The sequence below is a fragment of the Lucilia sericata genome, unplaced genomic scaffold, assembly GCF_015586225.1.
Source record: "Lucilia sericata isolate MDLA Ls3-8-SP2 unplaced genomic scaffold, ASM1558622v1 Contig001043F_arrow, whole genome shotgun sequence".
Taxonomy (NCBI): Eukaryota; Metazoa; Arthropoda; class Insecta; order Diptera; family Calliphoridae; genus Lucilia; species Lucilia sericata.
Window position 1 is genome coordinate 24,926 of NW_023995023.1, and position 20,910 is coordinate 45,835.

General features: G+C 29.0%; 3 protein-coding genes across 5 annotated transcripts; 1 reads left to right on the plus strand and 2 right to left on the minus strand.

Annotated features, from left to right (window-relative positions):
• Positions 1 to 110: 110 nt before the first annotated feature.
• On the minus strand, positions 111 to 18,322 carry LOC119609718 (SAC3 domain-containing protein 1). 3 transcript variants are annotated; one of them, XM_037964610.1, is made up of 6 exons: positions 18,307 to 18,322; positions 1,708 to 1,747; positions 1,478 to 1,651; positions 816 to 1,199; positions 608 to 748; positions 113 to 547 (listed from the first exon to the last, which is right to left on the minus strand). In XM_037964610.1, exons 3-6 carry the CDS (start codon positions 1,525 to 1,527, stop codon positions 268 to 270), a joined length of 855 nt encoding a protein of 284 aa, XP_037820538.1. In that variant the 5' UTR covers positions 1,528 to 1,651; positions 1,708 to 1,747; positions 18,307 to 18,322; the 3' UTR covers positions 113 to 267. The 3 variants fall into 3 exon arrangements, with proteins under 3 accessions (XP_037820536.1, XP_037820538.1, XP_037820537.1); XM_037964609.1 differs by lacking the exon at positions 18,307 to 18,322 and adding an exon at positions 18,158 to 18,257; XM_037964608.1 differs by lacking the exon at positions 18,307 to 18,322 and having other exon boundaries at positions 111 to 547; positions 1,708 to 1,766.
• Positions 2,138 to 5,984, plus strand: LOC119609716 (T-cell activation inhibitor, mitochondrial-like). The gene is given in 4 exon segments (XM_037964606.1): positions 2,138 to 2,336; positions 2,415 to 2,916; positions 2,918 to 2,977; positions 4,559 to 5,984. Coding segments are annotated over 3 exon segments (1,509 nt in total). The 5' UTR covers positions 2,138 to 2,336; position 2,415; the 3' UTR covers positions 5,507 to 5,984.
• Positions 6,456 to 7,985, minus strand: LOC119609717. Its single transcript, XM_037964607.1, has one exon. The coding sequence runs from the start codon at positions 7,932 to 7,934 to the stop codon at positions 6,552 to 6,554; it is 1,383 nt and encodes a 460-aa protein (XP_037820535.1). The 5' UTR covers positions 7,935 to 7,985; the 3' UTR covers positions 6,456 to 6,551.
• Positions 18,323 to 20,910: the final 2,588 nt, after the last annotated feature.

A 20,910-nucleotide genomic window follows, 5' to 3' on the forward strand; every position in this document is an offset into this window, starting at 1 on the left:
TTAAATAATTTCTTCTTAATTTTTTTATAAAAATCTTAATTTTTTTAATTCTTAACATAATTTTTTGTAAAAGAATTATCAAACATTTGAATTTTCTATTTTTTTTTAAGAATCTGAATTTTAATAAATATTAAATTTTAATTCAAAATAAAATATAATTTTTCTGAGCATTTTTAAGTTTTACCAAAACCATTTCAGATAAAGATAACTTGATATCTAAAAATGCATAACTACATTTAACACAATCTATTTTATAATAACTTATTTTTACATCTTTTTCATTAACAAAACTTCAGGTAAATAAATATTTTTCAATTTTTCATCAACAAAATATTCATGCTTGCACTTCAGTATTGTTATCTTGGAATTAAAATCATTTTTTTGAAAATTTAAATGTAATTTATCATCGAGAATCTTAATATTGTAGTATTTACAATCTTCACGGAGTTCATTTACATTGGCATGAGCAGTAAGACGTAGCACAAAATCGACCGGTACGGAAAGTTGTTTACTGCTGTAAGCATTTGCAAATATTTCATAGAGATTTCTAAAACAGAAAGAGATTATATAAAGTAATAGTATTACATTCTATAATATTGTATAGTACCTTCTAAGAGTTGGTAATTTTAAACATCCAATTGCACATAAAATATGAGGAAGAGTTTGAAGACCAGTTAAAACGCGATAGTAGTTACCTTGTAAATAACTAAGAGATATTTTAAAGACTAGGGAAAAAAGTGAGTGGGTTCTGTAAAAAGACAAATTAATTTAATGTTTTCATATGTTTTCAATAATAAAGCCCTTAATGCACACACCTTATTTCCTTGGGCAAGGTAAGACATCGCTTTAAGGCATCCACAGAGCCTAAATTGAAAATTTGATATAATGCCTCCAGAAAAGCACGATTATAAATATCAATTAATTTTAAATCATCCAGTGATATTTCATCGTAACAAACTAAAGCCCTTTTTAGACACTCTTGTAAATGTTGTTCACATATTTTAGGATCGAAATTATCAACAGCTTCCTCACATAACTTGTAACGACTATAGCTTAAGAACATAATCATGGGCTGTAATAATTTGATAGTTTGCTTTGCATTATAATTTTGCATAACCATCTCTTGTCGTATGGCACGCAAACGATCGAATATGAAATCGTAAACGAGATTAAAAGGTTTCCGTTTATCTAGTATAATGCTGTAATAAAAAATTTAGAATTAGATTATAAATGTTTTAAAAAAAAGTAACTGGCCTTATTTCTAGACGGAAATTCGGTTTGTTAAAAAGGCCCTATTTCTAGACTGATAAACGGGCAATAGCTAACCCTATTTCTAGGCGGAAATAAGGCCAGTAACTGTTACCTATTTCTAGTGGAAAATATGGTAAATAACTTTCCTTATTTCTAGACAAAAATACATCTAGTAAGTGGCTTTATATTCTCATTTATTTTGCTAAATTACTCAATTCATACTTACTCCTTTAACAAATACTCTATGCAACGTTGTAGACATCTTTCCGTTCTCATATCCTTGGCTTTGGGTGTTTTTATACCAGCTGCCGAACGGGCAAAACACTTGACCAATGTACCAGGTACATGTTTCTGACCATCTTTATACTCAAAGAAATTTAAGAGTTTTTCGCGCGTTCTTCTACAATGAAATTATTTTGAACACATATACACAGTACATATTATAGTTTAACTTACAATTTATATTCTGCCTCTGGACAAAAATCTTCACAAACACCTTGCACAAAATTCGGCATCGTTATGTGTGGGAAGTGCAAAAAATAAAATAAAAATAAATTTATAAATTAATCACAATAGCAAATAAATAAAGAAAATTTAGTAAATCACAGTAGAAACCAAAACAAAGGATAAAGAAAGTTGCCATATTAATATTGTTTGGCTAAATAACACTTCAATGTATTTTATATTACACATTTAGAAGTTAAATTAACAAAATATGTTTATTTTGTACTTAAAAAAATTAGGGAAAATTAAAAAAAAAAACATTAAAATTCTACTATGGCCATTATAATTAGATAATTTTATAAGTTTAAGTACTAGAACTGGCAACCTTTGTCTGTATGGCATTTAGCAAGGCGAAATAATTAGAAATTTAAATTCGCCTTGACATTTATTGTTTGTTTACAAAAAGTCAGCAGCTGTTTTGTTATTCTCATAATAATTATATCTTGTTTACAATAATTTATAGTTAAGTAGTTTTTGTTTAAAATATACAATATTTTTTAATTAAAAAATATACAAAAAATATAAATATCTATATATTTTATATTATTGATGTGATAAAATAACAAGGCAATCAACAAAAGGTAAAATAAATTAAATAATTTCCACACTATACTACTCGTCTTAAGAGAAAAACTTATATAATAGAATTTTTTTTAAAGGATGCTGCTGAAAAACTTTCTTATAAATGGACTTAAGAATCCCTCACTATTGTTACCGCCGAAGTCTAATGTATTGCCCAGATTATTTTTGCCGACAACACGTTGTCTCAGCACTGAATTAGCAGCTGCATTAAGGCCCTTCTATTTCGCTGTACACCCCGATCTCTTCGGACAATATCCTGAGCAGCGTTCCGTCAATGAAGATTCCTTAAAGCAGCTTAGTTCGCACATGCAAATGTTATATGAGCGTAAATATCATGCTTTACGCGAAAAGAAAATATTAAAATTTTACATACGCGAAGAAAATGTAGAAGAACGCAACAAATTTAAGTTAATCAAAATAACACTGGACAGTCGTTCACAAGATCCAAAAAAAATTATTCAGGAATTGTTGGAATTGTGTAATTTATCGACGGATTACATAAAGACTGTGAAAAGCGCGCCAGTGAAACCTAATCAAGGAGCTTCTTATGGCGGTGGCAGTGGTACAATGGGTTTTAGGACCAGCTCAAGATTATATCTAGGGTTCAGAATTTGCAGGATTCGAAAGTGCATATTATAAGGTATCTTAGCTTTCACCATTCTAAGGCTATTTAACTAGAACTGAACTAGAACTGGACTAGAACTGTACTAGAACTGAACTAGAACTGAACTGGAACTGAACTGAACTGAACTAGAACTGAACTAGAATTGAACTAGAACTGAACTAAAACTGAACTGAAACTGAACTAGAACTGAACTAGCACTGAACTGAACTAGAACTGAACTAGAATGACCTGAACTAGAACTGACTAGAACTGAACTAGAACTGAACTAGAACTGAACTAGCAATGAACTAGAACTGAACTGAACTAGAACTGGAACTAGAACTGAACTAGAAACTGAACTCGAACTGACTAGAACTGAACTAGAACTGAACTAGAACTGAAACTAGAACTGAACTAGAACTGACCTAGAACTGAACTAGAACTGAACTAGACTGAACTAGAACTGAACTAGAACTGAACTAGAACTGAACTAGAACTGACTAAGAACTGACTAAGAACTGAACTAGAACTGAACTAGAACTGAACTAGAACTGAACTAGAACTGAACTAGAACTGAACTAGAACTGAACTAGAACTGAACTAGAACTGAACTAGAACTGAACTAGAACTGAACTAGAATCTGAACTAGAACTGACAAGAACTGAACTAGAACTGAACTAGAACTGAACTAGAACTGAAACTAGAACTGAACTAGAACTAACTAGAACTGAACTAGAACTGAACTAGAACTGAACTAGAACTGAACTAGAACTGAACTAGAACTGAACTAGAACTGACTAGAACTGAACTAGAACTGAACTAGAACTGAACTAGAACTGAACTAGAACTGAACTAGAACTGAACTAGAACTGAACTAGAACTGAACTAGAACTGAACTAGAACTGAAACTAGAACTGAACTAGAACTGAAACTAGAACTAGAACTGAACTAGAACTGAACTAGAACTGAACTAGAACTGAACTAGAACTGAACTAGAACTGAACTAGAACTGAACTAGAACTGAACTAGAACTGAACTAGAACTGAACTAGAACTGAACTAGAACTGAACTAGAACTGAACTAGAACTGAACTAGAACTGAACTAGAACTGAACTAGAACTGAACTAGAACTGAACTAGAACTGAACTAGAACTGAACTAGAACTGAACTAGAACTGAACTAGAACTGAACTAGAACTGAACTAGAACTGAACTAGAACTGAACTAGAACTGAACTAGAACTGAACTAGAACTGAACTAGAACTGAACTAGAACTGAACTAGAACTGAACTAGAACTGAACTAGAACTGAACTAGAACTGAACTAGAACTGAACTAGAACTGAACTAGAACTGAACTAGAACTGAACTAGAACTGAACTAGAACTGAACTAGAACTGAACTAGAACTGAACTAGAACTGAACTAGAACTGAACTAGAATTGAACTAGAACTGACTACAACTGAACTACAACTGAACTAGAACTGAAATAGAACTAGAACTGGACTGATCTAGAACTGAACTAGAACTAACATAGTGCTGAATTAAAACTACTAGGATTAATTCCAGAAATAATTAGAAGATTATCAAAGTATTCATCTGTGATTTTTTCCCCTTAAGGCAAAGGAGGAAATAAAGAAACCACTTGATACCTGGATTACCGATAACGCCACATTGGCTAAAACGCGTTCCAAAGATCTTGAGTCACTCAAAGCGGATGTATATAAACTTCAAAAAACTGTTATTCAGAATTTAGACTTAAAAGATGCACGCTACGATTGTGGTTGGAATTTTGAACATTATCGTGGTTGCCTCAAAACTCTCGAACGTCTCGCCTCAATGCATGGCGAACACATGAAACATTTAAAAGGTCGCGTTGTGGTCTTTGCACCCTTTACAGGCATTAGCTTAGAGGGACATGTTATGCTCTTCACCGGTGATGTTCTAAACAATTGGATTGAATTCATACGAAACATTCCTAGCCACGATGCTTTCCTCAAGAAAATACCCATCTATGAAAATACACTTTCACGCGTTCTGAGACAAATAAAAATAGGACGAAGAAAATTTATGCCGAAACAACAGGCGGTCGAATATGCGGGACATTTAATGAAAGTCACCACTACACTGGGTGACTATTTGAGTGTTAAGAAATTTCCAAAATCTTGGCCAGATACGTTACAGGATTATGAAATTGTTATTGAATCCGAAGCAGGACCTTTAATGGTAAGTCCAACGGGACAATTGATAGCACCCGCTACTTGTCCCGGTTTTATGTTAGTAGATTTTATAACTTCCAATCTAGAGGTGGCGAAGGAACGCAATCAAAAATACCAAGAGGAGAAACACATCGAAAGAGATTTGACTGAAAAATGCATTAAACAATTGTGCCTAAAATCACTCACCAAAGATGATTCAGTGACACCCGAAAAAATGATTGAATCGCTAAAGGCTCTACTCAAATACAATTCGTCATTGTTTAAAGATTTAGAATTACATATAACAAATTTTTATACAGTTTTAACAGATGGTATAGTTTGCATACCATGGGACTTTGATAAACGGTAGTATTAATTCATTGTTGTTATTATTGTTTTATGTATCAAATAGTTTAATTGAATTTTAACATAATTAATTGTTCCTTGTCGAAAATGTTTACATTGTTATAATAATTTAAATGACTACGAAATTATTTATTGTTCAAAGTTTAAAGTGACAAAGTGTTAAGTCTAGTTTAAGTGAAAAATTTATTAGGTAATTAGTATAAATTATTAGTTAGTTTCTTTAAATAATCAGTTTCCTAACAAAAGAGGCTTTTTTTAATTGAATTGTAGAGTAAAACATTATGAAAGAATGTAAGAAAGTTAGTAAAATAAAACTTGAAACTTGTCATTAGAAAAATTTACAAATAGAGGTAAAGGCTTTAAGTTTTTTTTTTTTCACAAAAATTAAACAATTAGACTTAACAACTTTGCACTCTAACGATATAAATAAGTAAAAAATTATACAAATTTTAATAAATATTCTATTAATTTAATAGGAAAAATACTAAAATTAATTGTAAATTGTGTATTTTTTTTTAATATTTGTTAAATTTCCTAAGATTCCGATATTTTATCTTTATTTAATTATATTTTTCTAAAGTATCCAAGACACCTTTTAGAATCAGTTTAGTTTTTTGAAAAATTATCTTTACATTTCATTGTAGAGCTAGAACCCTGGGATATAGTTATGATTCAATGATGTTTCAGTATAAATTCAGTAAATCTTAATTTCGGAAATAAATTTAACGATTTTAAAAAATTCCAAAAAATTCGAGTGTGTTTAGAAATGCTTGAAGATTTGAGACCCCCCCCCCCCCCCTAGGGCCGCCACTGGACGGATTATGAAATGCTCGAAGGTGTCGTACTTTAATCCCGACAGTTTAATAGCGACAGTTGGTATAGAGTCTTTCCTAGATTCGGAATCTTCCCTGTGTAATAATCACATTTCCTTCGAAAATTTCCTTCCCAAAATTTGTAAAATATAAAAGAATTGGTTTAAGATATATATATATTTAATATAATGACATTTCAGAAATCAAATTCAAAACGATTAAATTTCTCCAGATCAATTAAACGACATCACTGCAATCTTCCAATAACCACAAACATTCATTTTGTTTTCCTTGGAAATCCTTTGAGGGTCTGGTATACGAATATTTTTCCATATTATTCCAGTGAGAAGAATCACCGCCACAAACGTAAAAGGTTTCCGAGGAATCCACAATTGTCGCCAAATCGTCTTGAAAACGTATAAACCAAGATGAGGCTTCAACATGACTATAAAGATTTTTTGTTATTTTCGAAAATGCAACACTACTGCTGCTATTATTAACATTAAATGATGATGATATATTTTTCGTAGTACTATTTTGTAAATGAAAATAACGACCCCAATAGGGACTGCGCAGAGTATACTGATCATTGCCTATGCGCTTTAATTCGAAAGCAGCCTTTTTACGATTTATCGGATTTAGGTTATCGGCTATGAAATTCGTACACATTAAATAGGTTTGTGGACATTCGTATAAATAGTAATTAGTGGTGGCATTACGCAGACATAGTTTTTGGCTAGCAAATAAATTACCCATAGATAGAGGTAGTAGTTTAGAGGATATCTGACGTTGGCTTATAGAAATATTTATAAAATCTATACGGGCTATAAGCTTTTCCAAATTTTTATAGATACCATAGGGAACAACTTCACTATGAGTAGTTAAGTATTCTATATAGCTTAAGTGATTATAGACAGCTTCCTGGGTGTGGTTATCAAAATCTAAGAGTTCCTGCGTTATCGTCCATTGATTTTCTATGCTATTGAGATTTTCAAAGATTCGTGGTATGGTTGTTTGATATAAGTTATTAAGCGGCTTTAACTCCTTCAGCAATTGCTTTATAGTTGAGTTATTTATAAAGAAACTTTGTAATATTCGAGCACTAGTTTCCACAACATTCGTTTGTATTTCATTTTGTAATGTTATCAACTTAATACTTGTGAAATTTTTCAAAACTCCTTCCAAATCTCTGTACAATTCGATATATAAAAATGGATTCCTTTTATTTGGATTGTTTTTTAATTCTTGCCACAATATTTCATATAAAATTTCATTTACCGTTACATTATTCGCTGCTGTGGCTATTTGTTGTAAAATATATTTCATTTGCCAATTTGTGCTTAGAGTAGTATTGAATAAATATTTCAAAGATTTTTCAAATTCCTTTGTATCCAGCTGTGAGTCTTCTATGTGATTTAAAAAAATATTCACTTCTATATCCGTTAGATTTAAGGACATCAAAACATCATTTACAGCTTTCGTTATATTGTTAATATTATTCACAGGATCATTAAAATATCCCTTATCCTGCATATATGTTGAAATATCCGTTGGTAGTTTAACTGTAACTGCACTTGTTATTGCAATAATAAAACTTAGTAATAATGTTTTTAACCACATTTTTGAACAATTTCTAATAGAATGTTCGAATGTATTCACAGTTCTAGGGCTTTATATGGGAAGATTGCAGTTATTATTATCTTTACAAATAAGTTTACAGCATCTTATCAGAACTGCTGAATATTTGTTTGTATTTACACAAATCTAATTAAAGTAAAGGAAATATAATATTGACTCAAAATTAATTTGTTGTTTTACAATTAACTATTTTATTTGCAAAATATAACAGCAAGTTCCATATTTATATTTTCTTTAAAAAATCGAATTTTTCTATCAAAAACCTAAGAAAATTAAAATCGCTTATAACTTCGTTAAAACACGTTTAAATAGAAAAAGGACCTCATTTTGTAATCACTTATATCTTCCATTAAAAATCGATTTTTTGGTCAAAAACCTTAGAAAACTAAAATCGCTTATAACTTCGTTAAAACACGTTTAAATTGAAAAAGGACCTCATTTTGTGATCACTTACATCTTCCATTAAAAATCGATCTTTGGGTCAAAAACCTAAGAAAACTAAAGTCGCTTATAACTTCGTTAAAACACGTTTAAATTGAAAAAGGACTTTATTTTGTGATCACTTATATATTCCTTTAAAAATAGATTTTTGATCAAAAACCTAAGAAAACTAAAATCGCTTATAACTTCGTTAAAACACGTTTAAATTGAAAAAGGACTTCATTTTGTGATCACTTATATATTCCATTAAAAATCGATTTTTTTTATCAAAAACCTAAGAAAATTAAAATCGCTTATAACTTCGTTAAAACACGTTTAAATTGAAAAAAGACTTCATTTTTTGATCACTTATATTTTCCTTTAAAATCAATTTTTTTTGTCAAAAACCTAAGAAAACTAAAATCACTTATAACTTCGTTAAAACACGTTTAAATTGAAAAAGGACTTCATTTTGTGATCACTTATATATTCCATTAAAAATCGATTTTTTGATCAAAAACCTAAGAAAACTAAAATCGCTTATAACTTCGTTAAAACACGTTTAAATTGAAAAAAGACTTCATTTGGTGATCACTTATATATTCCATTAAAAATCGATTTTTTTTATCAAAAACCTAAGAAAATTAAAATCGCTTATAACTTCGTTAAAACACGTTTAAATAGAAAAAGGACCTCATTTTGTAATCACTTATATCTTCCATTAAAAATCGATTTTTTGGTCAAAAACCTTAGAAAACTAAAATCGCTTATAACTTCGTTAAAACACGTTTAAATTGAAAAAGGACCTCATTTTGTGATCACTTACATTTTCCATTAAAAATCGATCTTTGGGTCAAAAACCTAAGAAAACTAAAATCGCTTATAACTTCGTTAAAACACGTTTAAATTGAAAAAGGACTTCATTTTGTGATCACTTACATCTTCCTTTAAAAATCGATCTTTGGGTCAAAAACCTAAGAAAACTAAAATCGCGTATAACTTGGTTAAAACACGTTTAAATTGAAAAAGGACCTCATTTTGTGATCACTTATGTATATCTTCCTTTAAAAATCGATCTTTGGGTCAAAAATCTAAGAAAACCTAAGAAAACTAAAATTGCTTATAACTTCGTTAAAACACGTTTAAATTGAAAAAGGACTTCATAATGTGATCACTTATATTTTTCTTTGAAAACCGATTTTTTGGCCAAAAACCTAATAAAAATAAAATCGCTCATAACTTCGTTAAAACACGTTTAAATTGAAAAAGGACCTCATTTTCTGATCACTTACATCTTCCTTTAAAAATCGATCTTTGGGTCAAAAACCTAAGAAAACTAAAATCGCGTATAACTTCGTTAAAACACGTTTAAATAGAAAAAGGACCTCATTTTGTAATCACTTATATCTTCCATTAAAAATCGATTTTTTGGTCAAAAACCTTAGAAAACTAAAATAGCTTATAACTTCGTTACAACACGTTTAAATTGAAAAAGGACCTCATTTTGTGATCACTTACATCTTCCTTTAAAAATCGATCTTTGGGTCAAAAACCTAAGAAAACCTAAGAAAACTAAAATCGCTTATAACTTCGTTAAAACACGTATAAATTGAAAAAGGACTTTATTTTGTGATCACTTATATCTTCCATTAAAAATCGATTTTTTGATCAAAACCCTAAGAAAACTAAAATCGAGTATAACTTGGTTAAAACACGTTTAAATTGAAAAAGGACCTCATTTTGTGATCACTTATATCTTCCTCTACAAATCGATTTTTTGATCAAAAACATAAGAAAACTAAAATCGCTTATAACTTCGTTAAAACACGTTTAAATTGAAAAAGGACCTCATTTTGTGATCACTTACATCTTCCTTTAAAAATCGATCTTTGGGTCAAAAACCTAAGAAAACTAAAATCGCGTATAACTTGGTTAAAACACGTTTAAATTGAAAAAGGACCTCATTTTGTGATCACTTATGTATATCTTCCTTTAAAAATCGATCTTTGGGTCAAAAATCTAAGAAAACTAAAATTGCTTATAACTTCGTTAAAACACGTTTAAATTGAAAAAGGAATTCATAATGTGATCACTTATATTTTTCTTTGAAAACCGATTTTTTGGCCAAAAACCTAATAAAACTAAAATCGCTCATAACTTCGTTAAAACACGTTTAAATTGAAAAAGGACCTCATTTTCTGATCACTTACATCTTCCTTTAAAAATCGATCTTTGGGTCAAAAACCTAAGAAAACTAAAATCGCGTATAACTTCGTTAAAACACGTTTAAATAGAAAAAGGACCTCATTTTGTAATCACTTATATCTTCCATTAAAAATCGATTTTTTGGTCAAAAACCTTAGAAAACTAAAATAGCTTATAACTTCGTTACAACACGTTTAAATTGAAAAAGGACCTCATTTTGTGATCACTTACATCTTCCTTTAAAAATCGATCTTTGGGTCAAAAACCTAAGAAAACCTAAGAAAACTAAAATCGCTTATAACTTCGTTAAAACACGTATAAATTGAAAAAGGACTTTATTTTGTGATCACTTATATCTTCCATTAAAAATCGATTTTTTGATCAAAACCCTAAGAAAACTAAAATCGAGTATAACTTGGTTAAAACACGTTTAAATTGAAAAAGGACCTCATTTTGTGATCACTTATATCTTCCTCTACAAATCGATTTTTTGATCAAAAACATAAGAAAACTAAAATCGCTTATAACTTCGTTAAAACACGTTTAAATTGAAAAAGGACCTCATTTTGTGATCACTTATATCTTCCTCTAAAAATCGATTTTTTGGTCAAAAACTTAAGAAATCTAAAATCGCTTATAACTTCGTTAAAACACGTTTAAATTGAAAAAGGACCTCATTTTGTGATCACTTATATCTTCCTCTAAAAATCGATTTTTTGATCAAAAACCTAAGAAAACTAAAATCGCTTATAACTTCGTTAAAACACGTTTAAATTGAAAAAGGACTTCATTTTGTGATCACTTATATTTTCCATTAAAAATCGATTTTTTGCTCAAAAACCTAAGAAAACTAAAATCGCTTATAACTTCGTTGAAACACGTTTAAATTGAAAAAGGACCTCATTTTGTGATCACTTATATTTTCCATTAAAAATCGATTTTTTGGTCAAAAACTTAAGAAATCTAAAATCGCTTCTAACTTCGTTAAAACACGTTTAAATTGAAAAAGGACCTCATTTTGTGATCACTTATATCTTCCTCTAAAATCGATTTTCTGGTCAAAAACTTAAGAAATCTAAAATCGCTTATAACTTCGTTAAAACACGTTTAAATTGAAAAAGGGCCTCATTTTGTGATCACTTATATCTTCCATTAAAAATCGATTTTTTGATCAAAAACCTAAGAAAACTAAAATCGAGTATAACTTGGTTAAAACACGTTTAAATTGAAAAAGGACCTCATTTTGTGATCACTTATATCTTCCATTAAAAATCGATTTTTTGGTCAAAAACTTAAGAAATCTAAAATCGCTTTGTGATCACTTATATCTTCCTCTAAAAATCGATTTTTTGATCAAAAACCTAAGAAAACTAAAATCGCTTCTAACTTCGTTAAAACACGTTTAAATTGAAAAAGGACTTTATTTTGTGATCACTTATATCTTCCATTAAAAATCGAGTTTTTGATCAAAAACCTAAGAAAACTAAAATCGCTTATAACTTCGTTAAAACACGTTTAAATTGAAAAAGGACCTCATTTTGTGATCAGTTATATCTTCCTCTAAAAATCGATTTTTTGATCAAAAACCTAAGAAAACTAAAATCGCTTCTAACTTCGTTAAAACACGTTTAAATTGAAAAAGGACCTCATTTTGTGATCACTTATATCTTCCATTAAAAATCGAGTTTTTGGTCAAAAACCTAAGAAAACTAAAATCGCTTATAAATTCGTTAAAACACGTTTAAATTGAAAAAGGACCTCATTTTGTGATCAGTTATATCTTCCTCTAAAAATCGATTTTTTGGTCAAAAACTTAAGAAATCTAAAATCGCTTATAACTTCGTTAAAACACGTTTAAATTGAAAAAGGACCTCATTTTGTGATCACTTATATCTTCCATTAAAAATCGATTTTTTGGTCAAAAACTTAAGAAATCTAAAATCGCTTATAACTTCGTTAAAAGGACCTCATTTTGTGATCACTTATATCTTCCTCTAAAAATCGATTTTTTGATCAAAAACCCAAGAAAACTAAAATCGCTTCTAACTTCGTTAAAACACGTTTAAATTGAAAAAGGACTTTATTTTGTGATCACTTATATCTTCCATTATAAATCGACTTTTTGATCAAAAACCTAAGAAAACTAAAATCGCTTGTAACTTCGTTAAAACACGTTTAAATTGAAAAAGGACCTCATTTTGTGATCACTTATATCTTCCTCTAAAAATCGATTTTTTGGTCAAAAACTTAAGAAATCTAAAATCGCTTATAACTTCGTTAAAACACGTTTAAATTGAAAAAGGACCTCATTTTGTGATCACTTATATCTTCCTCTAAAAATCGATTTTTTGGTCAAAAACTTAAGAAAACTAAAATCGCTTATAACTTCGTTAAAACACGTTTAAATTGAAAAAGGACCTCATTTTGTGATTACTTATATCATCCATTAAAAATCGATTTTTTGGTCAAAAACTTAAGAAATCTAAAATCGCTTTGTGATCACTTATATATTCCTCTAAAAATCGATTTTTTGATCAAAAACCTAAGAAAACTAAAATCGCTTCTAACTTCGTTAAAACACGTTTAAATTGAAAAAGGACTTTATTTTGTGATCACTTACATCTTCCATTAAAAATAGATTTTTTGATCAAAAACCTAAGAAAACTAAAATCGAGTATAACTTGATTAAAACACGTTTAAATTGAAAAAGGACCTCATTTTGTGATCACTTATATCTTCCTCTAAAAATCGATTTTTTGGTCAAAAACTTAAGAAATCTAAAATCGCTTATAACTTCGTTAAAACACGTTTAAATTGAAAAAGGACCTCATTTTGTGATCACTTATATCTTCCTCTAAAAATCGATTTTTTGGTCAAAAACTTAAGAAATCTAAAATCGCTTATAACTTCGTTAAAACACGTTTAAATTGAAAAAGGACTCACTTATATCTTCCTATAAAAATCGATCTTTGGGTCAAAAACCTAAGAAAACTAAAATCGCTTATAACTTGGTTTAAATTGAAAAAGGACTTTATTTTGTGATCACTTATATCTTCCATTAAAAATAGATTTTTTGATCAAAAACCTAAGAAAACTAAAATCGAGTATAACTTGGTTAAAACACGTTTAAATTGAAAAAGGACCTCATTTTGTGATCACTTATATCTTCCTCTAAAAATCGATTTTTTGGTCAAAAACTTAAGAAATCTAAAATCGCTTATAACTTCGTTAAAACACGTCTAAATTGAAAAAGGACCTCATTTTGTGACCAGTTATATCTTCCTCTAAAAATCGATTTTTTGGTCAAAAACTTAAGAAATGATCACTTATATCTTCCTCTAAAAATCGATTTTTTGATCAAAAACCTAAGAAAACTAAAATCGCTTATAACTTCGTTGAAACGCGTTTAAATTGAAAAAGGACTTTATTTTGTGATCACTTATATCTTCCATTAAAAATCGATTTTTTGATCAAAAACCTAAGAAAACTAAAATCGCTTATAACTTGGTTAAAACACGTTTAAGTTGAAAAAGGACTTTATTTTGTGATCACTTATATCTTCCTCTAAAAATCGATTTTTTGGTCAAAAACTTAAGAAATCTAAAATCGCTTATAACTTCGTTAAAACACGTTTAAATTGAAAAAGGACCTCATTTTGTGATCACTTATATCTTCCTCTACAAATCGATTTTTTGATCAAAAACCTAAGAAAACTAAAACCGCTTATAACTTCGTTAAAACACGATTAAATTGAAAAAGGACCTCATTTTGTGATCACTTATATCTTCCTATAAAAATCGATTTTTTGGTCGAAAACCTAAGAAAACTAAAATCGCTTATAACTTCGTTAAAACACGTTTAAATTGAAAAAGGACCTCATTTTGTGATCACTTATATCTTCCTCTAAAAATCGATTTTTTGATCAAAAACCTAAGAAAACTAAAATCGCTTATAACTTCGTTAAAACACGTTTAAATTGAAAAAGGACCTCATTTTGTGATCACTTATATCTTCCATTAAAAATCGATTTTTTGATCAAAAACCTAAGAAAACTAAAATCGCTTATAACTTCGTTAAAACACATTTAAATTGAAAAAGGACCTCATTTTGTGATCACTTATATCTTCCTCTAAAAATCGATTTTTTGGTCAAAAACTTAAGAAATCTAAAATCGCTTATAACTTAGTTAAAACACGTTTAAATTGAAAAAGGACCTCATTTTGTGATCACTTATATCTTCCTCTACAAATCGATTTTTTGATCAAAAACCTAAGAAAACTAAAATCGCTTATAACTTCGTTAAAACACGTTTAAATTGAAAAAGGACCTCATTTTGTGATCACTTATATCTTCCATTAAAAATAGATTTTTTGGTCAAAAACTTAAGAAATCTAAAATCGCTTATAACTTCGTTAAAACACGTTTAAATTGAAAAAGGACCTCATTTTGTGATCACTTATATCTTCCATTAAAAATCGATTTTTTGATCAAAAACCTAAGAAAACTAAAATCGCTTATAACTTCGTTAAAACACGTTTAAATTGAAAAAGGACCTCATTTTGTGATCACTTATATCTTCCATTAAAAATCGATTTTTTGGTCAAAAACTTAAGAAATCTAAAATCGCTTACAACTTCGTTAAAACACGTTTAAATTGAAAAAGGACCTCATTTTGTGATCACTTATATCTTCAAAAACCTAAGAAAACTAAAATCGCTTCTAACTTCGTTAAAACACGTTTAAATTGAAAAAGGACTTTAGTTTGTGACCACTTATATCTTCCATTTAAAATCGATTTTTTGGTCAAAAACCTAAGAAAACTAAAATCGCTTATAACTTCGTTAAAACACATTTAAATTGAAAAATGACCTCATTTTGTGATTACTTATATCTTCCTCTAAAAATCGATTTTATGATCAAAAACGTAAGAAAACTAAAATCGCTTATAACTTCGTTAAAACACGTTTAAATTGAAAAAGGACTTTATTTTGTGATCACTTATATCTTCATTAAAAATCGATTTTTTTATCAAAAACCTAAGAAAACTAAAATCGCGTATAACTTGGTTAAAACACGTTTAAATTGAAAAAGGACCTCATTTTGTGATCACTTATATCTTCAAAAACCTAAGAAAACTAAAATCGCTTCTAACTTCTTTAAAACACGTTTAAATTAAAAATGGACTTTATGTTGTGATCACTTATATCTTCCATTAAAAATCGATTTTTTTATCAAAAACCTAAGAAAACTAAAATCGCTTATAACTTGGTTAAAACACATTTAAATTGAAAAAGGACCTCATTTTGTGATCACTTATATCTTCCTATAAAAATCGATCTTTGGGTCAAAAACCTAAGAAAACTAAAATCGCTTATAACTTGGTTAAAACACGTTTAAATTGAAAAAGGACTTTATTTTGTGATCACTTATATCTTCCATTAAAAATAGATTTTTTGATCAAAAACCTAAGAAAACTAAAATCGAGTATAACTTGGTTAAAACACGTTTAAATTGAAGAAGGACCTCATTTTGTGATCACTTATATCTTCCTCTAAAAATCGATTTTTTGGTCAAAAACTTAAGAAAACTAAAATCGCTTATAACTTCGTTAAAACACGTTTAAATTGAAAAATGACTTCATTTTGTGATTACTTATATCTTCCTCTAAAAATCGATTTTATGATCAAAAACGTAAGAAAACTAAAATCGAGTATAACTTGGTTAAAACACGTTTAAATTAAAAATGGACTTTATGTTGTGATCACTTATATCTTCCATTAAAAATCGATTTATTTATCAAAAACCTAAGAAAACTAAAATCGCTTCTAACTTCGTTAAAACACGTTTAAATTGAAAAAGGACTTCATTTTGTGATCACTTATGTATTCCATTAAAAATCGATTTTTTGGTCAAAAACCTAAGAAAACTAAAATCACTTATAACTTTGTTAAAACACGTTTAAATTGAAAAAGGACCTCATTTTGTGATCACTTATATATTTCATCTTAAATCGATCTTTTGGTCAAAAATCCTCTCAAAAAGTCAAAAAGTACCGAGTTACGGTATTCGAAGCGCACATTGACCATATGCAATAGTGTTTACTTAACCTAAGTTTTAATTTGGATTATGGTGGAGAACCAAAAAAACTCAATTTTATTAAAAATTTGCTAGTAATACTAGCTGTACTTATAGTGACGTTATGTTTTTACAACAGGCCAAATAAATCTTAACTGGAACACAGTTAAGTAACTTCAAAGTCAAACAAACAAACATAAATAGCGTTCTACCCGAACACATGTCTAATAGAATTATTGAAGATTCGAATATAGCGCATATCTGTCAGATGTTTACCTTTCTCTCGAAAGTGAAGGGTCTAAAAATCAAATTCACGTAACAAAAACACATAATTGCAACAAAAATCATAAAAACCATTATAATGACAAAATGTAACAACAACATCAAATCCATGATGTCACAATAACAAAATAAACGCCAACACCAAAAAACTCAATAAGTGAAAAAGCATCAACTACCCTCAAAACAAAATGCAAAAAAAGTGACGTCACTATAATAAAACAAACAAGTAAGAAATTATAGTCGGGCGTGGCCGACCATATGATACCCTACACCAGTTATGAATATTAAATGTGATTTATTTTTCATAATAAAGCATTTATCTTCAATATTCCCTTGTTCCGATACATTTAAGCAATTTATGGATGAAAAACTAATTTTCTGAAAGAGGCTTTATATGGGGGCTAGGGGCAAATATGGACCAAGCCCGATAAAATTTTGTGAATATATTTATATTTACATAATATTTTATTGTGCTGAATTTCATAGCGATATTTGTGTTTGTAAGCTAATTTGGGACATTCAAGTAATTTTCTGAAGGGGACTTTGTATGGGAGCTAGGGCCCGATCTTTATGAAATTTGGCAGGGTCATCAAGAGTTCTATAAAACTTAGTTGTGCCTTATTTTATCGATATATCTGTATATTTAACATAATTATGAGCTCAGAAGCCCTTTTCGGGGGGTTCTGTTGTATGGGGGCTAGGTGAAATAATGGACCGATTTTAACCATTTTCAATAGGCTTCGTCCTTAGGTCAAATAAAACGTGCGTGCCAAATTTCATCCAATTATCTTGAAAATTGCGACCTGTACCTTGCGCACAAGGTTTACATGGACAGCCAGCCAGCCAGCCAGCCAGCCAGACGGACGGACGGACGGACATAGCTTAATCGACTCAGAAAACGATTCTAAGCCGATTGGTATACTTTAAGGTGGGTCTAGGACGAATATTTTTGTATGTTACAAACATCAGCACAAATCCAATATACCCTCCCCACTAAAGTGGTGTAGGGTATAAAAACGCACAAATACATTTCATAAACAACAACACGCCTGAAGGCTTGTTTTGGCAACCACAACAAAATGAGATGGTCTGATGAAATGCAAAAACTTTGAGACAATAACAATTCTGTATATAACAACAAAAACAGTTGTAAAGAAAGCACATACAACAATAATAATAATGCTTAAGAAAAAAATTACATTTAATATTCATAACTTTCTTACTTGTTATTTATTTTTTTTTTTTGTAATTGATCATTTCACAAGATAGTGATAGGTGTTGGCGGCAGCATTTATAAATTTCTTAAAAAATACACATTAACACTTTTTTGTTATTTGCACTTGTTAATCACTTAATTAATACTTTAAATTACTTTAATTTTTAATAAATTATTCTTTATAAATTTTAACAAATTTGCAACCGCTTAGTTTAATGATTAAAAGAGAACTAATAAAAAGTAGAATATGCAATTGAAAGGGAATGGCTAAAATGTCAAAACGCCTAATTCTATTAGTTTTTTGAAATCCTTAAGGTATGCTAAGGATTTGTGTATTTAAGTGTTTTAGTGTTTTCCCCCTTAAGAAATCAAGTAGTTTTGGATTGCTGCCGCCACCCACTATTACTTCGTACAGGCAACCTCAAATATGTACAAAGGTAAGTTTGTTTTTGTAAAATTTACAACAACAATTTACATATATAAAACAAATTGCGGAAAAATTATTTGTTAAGATTAAGCAAATTTAACAATTTTTTCATAGTTATATGATTTTCTTGATACAAAACTTTCTTATTGCTGTTGTTGTTTTTCTCCTTTCCAATATTTGTTGTTATGCATAGCTTTGTTATTGTTTCAAAGGTTTTGCTTGGCATCAGGTCGTAACTTGTTAAAATCTGCAGCCGTATTTGTTGTTTATGAAATTTGTTTGTGCGTTTGTTATTGCCATATGTTTGTGTATAGTGGGGTTTTGGGTCAGGTTCACAATGATTGGATTGTAAAAACAGTTCTATAATAAAAACTTCCCTTGCAAAAACAAAGTGCAATTTGTAGTTTATTATGGTTGCTGCGTTTGGCCGTTGTTTTTGTTCAGCTTATGTTTGTTACAGGTATGTATTTGTTTTGTTTTTGATGGGCTTTCAACATACATTTGTATAGATGCTACAATTGCTGATAGGATTGTTTAGAAAGTAAAGGACAAAGAGAATAGAATAGTTAGGTTAAGGATTTTGCGTGTTTAGATTATGCTCAAGTATGGATATTTCTAAATAATTAAACAAATAATTTGCACAATGTTGTAATAGTTGAAGACTAAACTATCTTTAGTACAAAATCTACTAAGCGCTTGCAAATTTGTTAAAATTTATAAAGACGCAGTCAAAAATTCTGTTTTTTTTTATAATTTATTAAAAAAGAAGTAGTAAAGTTTATATTGTTCCTTTCCATAAGAAATTAAAATGTTTCTGGAAGCAGTCACCAGCCACCAATAATTTGCTTAGCGATTCATTTATAACCTAAAAAAGTAAGAGTTCTATAGACGGCTGTGCCGAATCTTATATACCCTTCACCATAGTGAATTAAACAAAAGAGTCGATTTGAAGAACGAAAGGAACTAAAAAAATTCCCGATTGAAATCATTTTGTGATCATTTATATTTTCCTTCCTTTTCTTTTATTTAAAACCCTAAGAAAACTAAAATCGCTTATAACTTCGTTAAAACTCGTTTAAATTGCAAAAGAACCTCTTTTTGTGATCACATCATAAATCGATCTTTTTTTCAAAAACCTAAGAAAACTAAAATCGCTTTTAACTTCGTTAAAATACGTTTAAATTGAAAAAGAAGCTCATTTTGTGATCACTTATATATTCCATTAAAAATCGATTTTTTGGTCAAAAACCTAAGAAAACTATATTCGCTTATAACTTCGTTAAAACACGTTTTAATTGAAAAAGGACCTCATTATGTGATCACTTATATCTTCCATTAAAAATCGATTTTTTGGTCAAAAACCTAAGAAAACTAAAATCGCTTATAATTTCGTTAAAACACGTTTAAATTGAAAAAGGACCTCATTTTGTGATCACTTATATTTTCCTTCAAAAATCGATCTTTTGGTCAAATACCTTAGAAAACTAAAATCGCTTATAACTTCGTTAAAACACGTTTAAATTACAAAAGGACCTAATTTGGTGGTCACTAATATACTTCATCATAAATCGACCTTTTGGTCAAAAACTTTAGAAAACTAAAATCGCTTATAACTTCGTTAAAACACGTTTAAAATGAAAAGGGACCTCATTTTATGATCACTTATATTTTCCTTCAAAAATCGATCTTTTGGTCAAAAACCTAAAACACGTTTAAATTGAAGATGGATCTCATTTTATAATAATTGTGATCACTTTTGGTAGTGATCATTAGATTTCTGGGAGTTAAACTAAAAAGTATTGCATACCTTGAAGTGAAAATGAAGCATATTAAGTTGTATGCCTTAAAATAGGTGCTATAATGTTAAACAGATTAGAATAAAACAGGGCGACCAATATAATATATATGTATAAAAGAAACCTGCTACCGAATTCTGAACGTCTGGATCAAACTATATTGTAGCACAGACGCAAACCCAAATTGGTACAAACATGAAAAGAGGAAAGAAATAAACACATAAAATAAATAAAAATCATTATTAATTTTTCAAAATATGTATATTTTTATTATAATAATTTGTTGATATTTTTATTATTATTATTAAATTATAAACATATAAATAATAAACATTTATTATAAAATAGACTTAAGGATTTAAGTTAGAAATTGTATAATAATTCTTCTTTGATTAGTTTATAAAAGGGATAAAGGAGCAGAAGATAAAACATAAAACAATGTGTACAAAAAAAAGTAATTTTGAAACAATAAAAAATATTTATTTTTTTTTTCTTACTTTTTCAATAATTTGCCATAAAAATTGAACTTAATTTAAA

What these genes read in the sequence shown, in the direction of transcription:
- LOC119609718 (XM_037964608.1), bottom strand. Translation starts at nt 1,766, where the DNA reads ATGCCGAATTTTGTGCAAGGTGTTTGTGAAGATTTTTGTCCAGAGGCA. An exon ending in ATAGAGTATTTGTTAAAGGA is followed by an intron (nt 1,200 to 1,477) that starts GTAAGTATGAAT and finishes TTTTTATTACAG; the next exon opens with CATTATACTAGATAAACGGA. An exon ending in AAATTACCAACTCTTAGAAG is followed by an intron (nt 548 to 607) that starts GTACTATACAAT and finishes TTTCTGTTTTAG; the next exon opens with AAATCTCTATGAAATATTTG.
- LOC119609717 (XM_037964607.1), bottom strand. Translation starts at nt 7,934, where the DNA reads ATGTGGTTAAAAACATTATTACTAAGTTTTATTATTGCAATAACAAGT.